The sequence below is a fragment of the Halyomorpha halys genome, unplaced genomic scaffold, assembly GCF_000696795.3.
Source record: "Halyomorpha halys isolate HHAL.00 unplaced genomic scaffold, Hhal_1.1 Scaffold212.1, whole genome shotgun sequence".
Lineage (NCBI taxonomy): Eukaryota > Metazoa > Arthropoda > Insecta > Hemiptera > Pentatomidae > Halyomorpha > Halyomorpha halys.
The window spans coordinates 651,773-660,423 of NW_027107855.1; the positions used below are offsets into that span (position 1 = coordinate 651,773).

Consider the following 8,651-nt stretch of genomic DNA (forward strand, 5'->3'; position numbering starts at 1 on the left):
AAAAATAATAAATAGATATATATTATATTGTTACCAATTTAATAGGTAATTTATTATTCTTAATATAGCAAAACTTAATAAAAATAGATGATTTTTATGTGAAAGAAACCCCACATGCGACCAATTGTGTTATAACACGCCAAGGGGCTAATTTCAAGAAAAAGGGTTTATATAGTATTAGATTGTAAATGTATTCTTGTACTTAAGATTAACTTAGTTGCGAGAGCATCTCAATTAATTTAGTGTATTAAAGATAAATGTCGAGAATGCTTGAACAGTTATGACATTCATCTCAATAAGGTAATACTTCCTTCACAAGTGAGTGTGAATATTTTACATTAATATATGTATATATACATCTATATATATATACCCACTTTTTCTTCTTTGTAGAGATAATCCTCCTTAACCTAAAAGTAATTACTCACAATCCTCGAAATCTAACAATACATTCATCAACAATACACATCCTAGAATACATTTTTATCTAACATTGTCTATTCAATATAATCCTTCAGAATATGATAAAAAGTGCAAATATCAGTTAGTTTCAACACTTGTGTTTGTTAGTTTCTTAAAGGTGAGGAAGGTAACTGGTTGCTTCTTTCAAAAAGTTCCTCTGGTTAAGAACAACTGTTTTAGTAAATGTGTAATAGTTCATATTTATTAGAGCTTATGAAAAAGTTATTTCTACTATCTAAAGTTATTTTAAATAAAATAAACATTGATTCTATCACTGTATAAAATAGAATAAGGAAGGATTATTCAATTAGGCTCGTTAAACAAATAAATTAAATGTTATTTGCTTTCACTGTATTAAATTGATACTATATGATAAAGCACTTGGAATTCAACTCACTTTTTGTAGATCAGCTATTGACTGACTCCGGAAAAGGGGATGGGATATCTTGTGTGGAGGTGGTGGAGTTCTTAGAAGACTTGAAGTGTTGCTTGCGTTCCGGCTTTCAATAAACATTTCCACTTCATAAGGTGAAGCATAGCTCAGTATTGTAAGAGCATCTTCAAACACCATATGGCGAAGGCTTATTTTCACGCTGTCAATTCTGTCTCCTGGAATATATAATTATATTAAATTACAGTGTTTTTGAAATAAAACTAATGAATGAGTTACTTTTTAATCTTTACCGTATCTACAAGAAATGTGATAAAATTCTGTCATAGATTTAGTTAATATAGTGTTAGACTTGTATCAAATTAAATTTTAATCTTATGTAATGTTTAATGATTTTCTCAAATTTACTAACAATTTCATCGAAATTATCCATGATACATAATGAAAGTCAAAACAATAAACACAAAACTAACCTGGCATTATCCTTCCACTTTCTGAAGCAGGTCCTCTATGAAGCATATCTCTAACAAAAATTCCATCTCTCATATTGCCACAAATGTTAAATCCCAGACCCGTGAAATCATGACTCCTCAATGGTACTTTCGTGAGTGGTGGACTCTGCATAAGAAAAAGTGGAACTTTTTAAAATTAAAATTCATTATATTAAAATAATATTACAAATGGTGTAATAATGCAATTTTTTTACATTTATTCAGTAGAATAGAAGAGGAGACAGAGACATGCATTCCCTCAAGGGGGTGCCTAAATGTCAAAAATTCATTTGTAATAATTTAGGTTGTTTTTTTTCTTGGCTTTATAAAAATTGTTATATTGAGTTAAGCTGAACTAAATTTTAAATTGGTAAGCATGAAATAATGCATATAATAATCCCTCAGTTACGTTTTAAAACAAAAAAACAAATAAAAAGAATAAATACAACCCTTCTTGAGATAATCTTGTCACGATCATACAAATGGCCAAAAAAGTTTTTTTTACTTTAACTCAAGGGGCTGTGAAACTCAAGGATCCTTCTAAACCTGCACATTTAAAATTTGACTTGATTACAGAAAAGCAGGAAGTGGTATTCAAAATTTAGATTTAGAACTTGGAAAATTCCTAAATCTAAATTTAGGAATTTAGATTTTTTTTTTAAAACAGATCCTTCTTTCTCTCCAGTTTTTATACAGTCTCTCTGATTCTTCAATTCACATCTACTCTTTATACATTTTGGTTTTGTTTCTTGTTGCATATTTTATTAATGTCAGGTTGGGTTTCAGTAATGGACATAATATCAGAGAACATTTGCCTTATGGCCTTAATTTTCTTTTCTTGGTCCTGACTATCTGATTGTTCTTTTTCGGTAAAGGGCACACTTATTAAAAGAATGGCTCTTTGGAAACAACAAGGATCTTCTCTTGGAAGTTTTTTCAGCTTAACAATTTAAAAAAATTAATATAATATAACTTCTTAAAAAGAAAATCCAGAACAAGGATCTCATATCAGGACATCCTTGAAAGGCAAGGAATGGTAGTCACCAAATTCAACTTCTGGCTCAAATATGGGTTTAAGTTTGACAATGAGTGATTGTTTTTATTCTGAAGAGTAATTTTAATGGGTAGTTAAAGGTTTTAGAAGACATTCACATAGTTCAATATCAGAAGAAAATGAAAGTAAAACAAACCATAGAAATTTTATACATTTAGCTGTTGTTGTACAGATGTTGCTATTTGCAACAGATCAAAACATTAAGTAATGTGAACAAAATAAAATTTCATTTTTAATAAATACATAATTTGTGTATTTATGTAATTTTTTATATCTTATTATTTTCAACCTCTATGGTAATGGTCTAGAGGAAATAGTGGAAGTGAAACATTTTACACCCCTGTACTTCATACTTCATATCATCAGTGTTCTGTAAAGAGTAAATTCAAGAAATTGGGTATTTTTATTTATTATTTTGTTTGATACATTTACTAGGATATACATTAATACTAATTAGTTTTAAAAAGTGAAACACAATTGAGAATATAACTTGAACCTAAAATGTGTAGGAATGTATAAACATTTTATATTTTGATCCAAAATAAAATTTTGGTCAACACTTGGTTGGCAAAGTACAAAATATACTCTTCTGAAAATTTTTGGATAACTCCTTTTTATCATGTATATTACTAATGATATATCCAAAAATCATCAAGTAATGTGAGGTTTGATATTTATAGAAAATAATTTTAGGAGCTCAAGATAAGCTACTCTTATTAGTAAAAAATCTATATTAATTTTTCTTTTTTCTAACGTTTTATTTTTTTTTGTGTGTGTGTTTTTGCCAAATTTATTTTTTTGGGGACAAAGAAGCATATTTTAATTTTTTTTAAACTTTCAATGTGGTATCTAAAACATACATAAACACATGTCATGTATCCATGTAAAAAACAGGTACTCCATTAATTTTAATTTTACTTAGAATATGTATCAGTAAAAGTGTAACATGTAACTGTAAATACAATGTTAGTTGCTTGAGGAAAATTTATTCCAACATGTCTCATTTAATGACAACATTCATTAGCAATAAAAAGCCCTTCCCACTTATTGTCAGATTTCAGCATTTTTACTACCTTATCATTATTTTTTTATATATATCATTACAGGGCTCGTTTTTTTTTTTTTTTTTTTTTTTTTTTTTCCCTACATAATGATATTACAGTAATAAACCTTAATAATGAAACTTACTGTTATATATGTATCATCCATTGACTTGATTTTGTTGGTATTGTTGTTTGGAATAACAGCATTTGAATTCCATTGAGTCCATTTCACCTAAAAAAATAATAATTACTGTAACTACAATCTGATTATCATTAGAAAATATATACTTTTTTTTATTTAGGGAAATATTAATATTACTACTTTTATAGACAGTGCATTACATGTTAAAACTATCAAGATGCATATAATATCTATTGAAGTTTGATGTAATAATCATTAAACTTATTTTGACATTGTGTTAAAACATAAAATTAACATAAAATAAAGGTTAAATAATAATAGTAAACTAATCATAATAGCATGTAACAATACAAATAAAAGTTAATATGAAATATTATGATTAAGAAAATTATTTATTTGTTCAGTGCTGTGGAAATATAGACTCCATTCAAAATTTTAATATTTTACTTTATTAGTTTCTGTTGACCATGTTATGAACTGTACATCTCTGTACATTTGTAAGTCTATTTTCTACTAATACATACCAAATTATCTTATACATCATCAACTACAAACAAAGTAATAAAACTATATTACAATATTTTAATGTGTCTGTAATAATTTAATGTCAGTAAAACCTATCAACTTAAGAATATGAATAAAATGACAAATAAAATAATAGTGTTTTATAGGAGAAATATTGGAATAATTGACTGCAATATAAAGGCATAAACCTTACATAAATAGATGAAAAGCTGACAATGGATGATTATAGTATAGATTGTGTGGAAGTGATTTAAAAATCAATAGGTGTTAGCAATAATTTTCAAAGAATTTCCCCAGTGTGTTATCTATTGCTTATTTAACCCACAGCTTAACAGTTGGATCTGAGGGACCCATAGTGATATCTATTTGTCTTACGTTTTAGTGTCCTAAACTAATTTATTTTTATTTTTTAGGTTGTATAATCCATATATATATAAATAAATACATACAATAATTAATTTATCATATTGAACTTATGATTTGATATAAAAAGTAGACAAATAATTGTAATCGTGTCTGACATTACATTAATTATAACAATTGTAAGTCAATTTTAATCCCTAATATTGTTTTTAATATTATAATTCATGTTTAACATAGTTCAGTATACTTAATATAGTAATATGGTTTGATTGTATTGTTGGAAGTCATTTTATTCTTATTTTCAAAATTTGTTAATATAATGTTTATAAAACCTGTTAACATATGAGAAAATTTACAGATAAAATAATTAAGTTTTACATTAATATAGGAAATGTGGGAATAAAATATTTCAATATAAAGGCAAGGACTATTTTTATTGAAGTTTTGAAGGGTGCATATATTTCAAGAAAACTGATCTACCTACTATATGAAAAAAATAATTATTTAATGCTATGAATCGTTCCCTAAAGGGTAGGTACTTTATTCTATGGGATGGTTTTAGTCCAGAGATAATATTTTTACTCAATCAGTTGAGTCTAAGCTGATTTTTTTTTCTATTACTAAACTCTGCAGGTATATTTCATCATTGTAAAACCTTAAAGATAGTTTAGGTACAAAGTAGCATAGGACACATAATTTTATTTCCATTAAGTATCTCACTCTCATTTTTCTAGTGAACATGTATACTTTGTTTTCTAATCTTCTTAAATCATATTGAAATATATTATCACTCATTGAGGATAACTTAAGTAGTCTGAATAGTGTTTTTTTTCCCCCTTCATTTGCTTACAATGAGGTATGTTCATGTACTTCTAAACTGTTCCCCTTCATTTTAAAGTCATTACCAAGCAAAACACAACATACCAGAAAGTATGCCAAGAAAAAGGGGTACATTAGGAAAATTGTTTGCGAATGTAGAGTTAGACAAGAGTTGAGGAATAATCCATCCTCCAAGAGATAACAGACTTCAGTTGGGAAGTCTACCTATTTTAACTTATAATTAAAAAAAAAAAGATTCAATTATAAAAGATCAATCATTAGTATTTGCATATTCATGACGTGAAGAAAAAAAATTCCTTACCTTGCTCGGATTTTCTTTTTCACCAGTTTGAAGGATAGAAGGGCCTTCTGTGAATCAATTTCAAAGTTATCAGTATTATTCATAATTTATAATTTAAAACAATCAATAAGTCAATAATTATACCTTTGAAGCCTGGGTTGTCAAATGCAAAAACTGATTCGCCCTTTTCTGGATCTGTCACCAAGACGAGATGTTGACCTGTAAAAAAAGTAAAAAATATATCTGAATGTTCATTTTATTTTTATGAAGTGGTTTGATATTGAAAATACTCTTATCATCATATAATTAAGTGTATCTGTTTAAATTGGGTAAGTTTCTGTTCGTTTAACCCTATTGAGTATTAAGTAACTACTCATAGATTTTTAATTATTTGTTTATTAATTACGCTAACTAACTATATTAATACTCGGTAGTATACAACTCGTATGTAAGGTTTTAATTTAAACTTCTCTTAAAAACTTTTAACAAAAATTAACAAACTGAAATTTTTAGTTAAAATGTTTATATTTGTACTTTAAAATAACATTTTAAAAGAGTTACATGAATAATTTCCCAAGAAAATTTTAGAGGACATGATCGGGTGCAACTCATTTCACAGATTATATAGGAAATAAATATAATTGAATTAGGGGCATAAACATAATTATTTAACTAATGGAGAGTCATTAAATATATATAGAAACAAATTTAAGATTTAGAAAATCAAAAATATGTGATCACGTCATAAACTACTTTAAAACACATCAAACTAGCTTTAATTTGAGTGCTGACAGACATCTGTACTTCTTAAATATAAATAAATTCACTAATTACTGATTTTTTCGTTTTGAAATGTTTCTATTTAAAAAATTGTCTCTCTGGAACTATTGGACATAAACAGCTCTATTAGAGCTCACATTTTAGCAACTTTGCTCTGCTTTAAAAGATGCTCAATTACGTTTTTTAGTACTGTAGGTAGTTTTAAAGATATGGAGCTCCGAATGAAAAATGAGTTAATATTTTAGGTTTTTCCGGACTAAAATAAACTCCAGGGAGCGTTCACCTTAAATACTTCGTTATTTATTTTTAAATGGCATTTACTGTATCCCTTGTATCGTCTAGGCGAAAACTGAATAATTTTCTGAAAGAAAATAACAGACTTTTTTTTTTACTCAACAGAACTCAAAAATGAATTTTTTGTATCTTCGAAGCAGCCGCCATTTTTTCTGGTAGCATGGATCAGAATGGCAGACTCTCATTTATTTTTTGGCATTGCAATAAAGATTGAAAAATATGCTAATTTTTCATCACATGTCGATTTTTTTGCACGGTTTCTCGGATTATCATGTGAGAGATATATAATACTAGAAAGCTGCTAGAGTTCTACCCTTTTTTGGGAATCCTGCCCTTGGTCACATAAAAACTAGTTACTTCATCTCGCAGATTAAGTACGCACATTGAAGGTTAATTATCTTTATTGAGCATAAAGCTCAACCTGCTACCCTGCCAAACCAAGATCCATATTTGCCTGCATATATACATCCATTTCTTATTTGTATATATTTAATTTGTTTTTGTTTATTTTTCTAGGAGGCCAGAAAAAAAAAATAAAGCTCAATTTCAACATTCGGAGTAATCGTGACAACTGTAACAGCCACTACACTCATGAAAACAATTACATTTAACGTCCTGTCAGTCGGACCATAAAGATTTGTGTAATAGTAGTTTTATCAACTATCTGTGCAAGCACGACTTATAACTGATACACTCGTATGTAAAGGCCTAGATAGTGATCTGTCGGACCTTATAAACTCATAACACTAACTCTAAATTACCTAATAAACTTATATGTTTCCTGTTTGTTGTATTTAACCACTTGGTATATATTAGATTTGGATAGATATAAGCGTACACTGCCATTCTTTCTCAATCCATTATTACTTGCGCGATAGATTTAGCACCGTGGAAATGGACTTTCAATTTCATCATAAAAATGGTTCACATCATAAAAGTGGAAAATGCATCTTTTACTTGAAATTTAACAGAACTAATAGTCTCAATATCACACTTTTTGGGGAAAAATTTGGTTAAATGTCCCTGAGTTTTGATATTGTTTTGTAATCACATGCATGGATGTGGTAAAGTGATATATTACGCACAGGATAGAAGGTTTAATAAGTCACCAAGAGTCAAGAAAATACCTAGATGGGTTATTAGGACTCAGGTGAAATGGCTGCACGAAGTTTCTCCAGCGGCATTTATTCCTTTTCCGAATTGGGTAGAAATGCGCCATGTTCCAAGACCGGTTTAGGGAGCCGGCCATCCGGTTCTCAGCTTCAATGGACCGACCTCCGTGTACCAACAAACTGCATTTTATTCTCTATTATTTAAGAAATATTTATTAATATTATTTTTCAAATAAAAAAAACATTTTATCAAGTATAGTTTTAAATAATTAATTTAATTATTTATAGTAATAAACCTAGGGAAGTTAAATTATCAAAATAAAATATTAATGAACTAATTGAATATAAAATAAAATATTACAACAAATAAGAACATGTTTGAATTGAAAAATAATTAAATGGTAATGGTGATTGGCATTGCCTTGGACAAGCCCCTAACATGACGTAGGCTTCCTAATACGTATGAAATTACAAGTCCCCTGGTACTTTTCACCTCTAATTTATTTATGAAATATTATTTAACGGTTTAATCCATTTTAATAATATAACAATTAAATTTACTAGGTTATATTTTTTACTCCTTATAATAAATATTTTGATATTTATCCCTTAAGTCCTTGAAAAATCATAATCTCACCTATTATTTAATAGGTTTAAAAGGCAATTTTAAAAAAAATATATTAGTAAAAATAACGTCATAACCAGGAACTCCCTCAATTCCTGCATTCATAACGCATTTAGTAAAAATTTACATACGAAAAAATATCAGAAGGCTCTAAAGATTTTTAAGTTAAAACATAAAAATTTGTAAAAATGGCCATATTTCATTGACGTTTTGGCCTAATTAAGTTATTTTTCAAATATTATTTAATTA

The 8,651-nt window shown here is 27.8% G+C and overlaps 1 protein-coding gene across 3 annotated transcripts in view; it reads right to left on the reverse strand.

Moving 5' to 3' along the window:
• Positions 1 to 8,651, reverse strand: part of LOC106679633 (uncharacterized) — a 145,150-nt gene that overhangs the window by 3,588 nt on the left and 132,911 nt on the right. For 2 of the 3 annotated variants that reach the window (XM_014418895.2, XM_067046217.1), the window contains exons 2-6: positions 5,736 to 5,810; positions 5,613 to 5,659; positions 3,587 to 3,673; positions 1,327 to 1,471; positions 860 to 1,071 (exon numbers count right to left, since the gene is read on the reverse strand). In XM_014418895.2, coding sequence (XP_014274381.1) covers positions 860 to 1,071; positions 1,327 to 1,471; positions 3,587 to 3,673; positions 5,613 to 5,659; positions 5,736 to 5,810 — 566 coding nt within the window. Of the gene's footprint in view, positions 1 to 859; positions 1,072 to 1,326; positions 1,472 to 3,586; positions 3,674 to 5,612; positions 5,660 to 5,735; positions 5,811 to 7,792; positions 7,972 to 8,651 lie in introns of all 3 variants that reach the window. The other variant, XM_067046216.1, reaches the window with a different exon arrangement.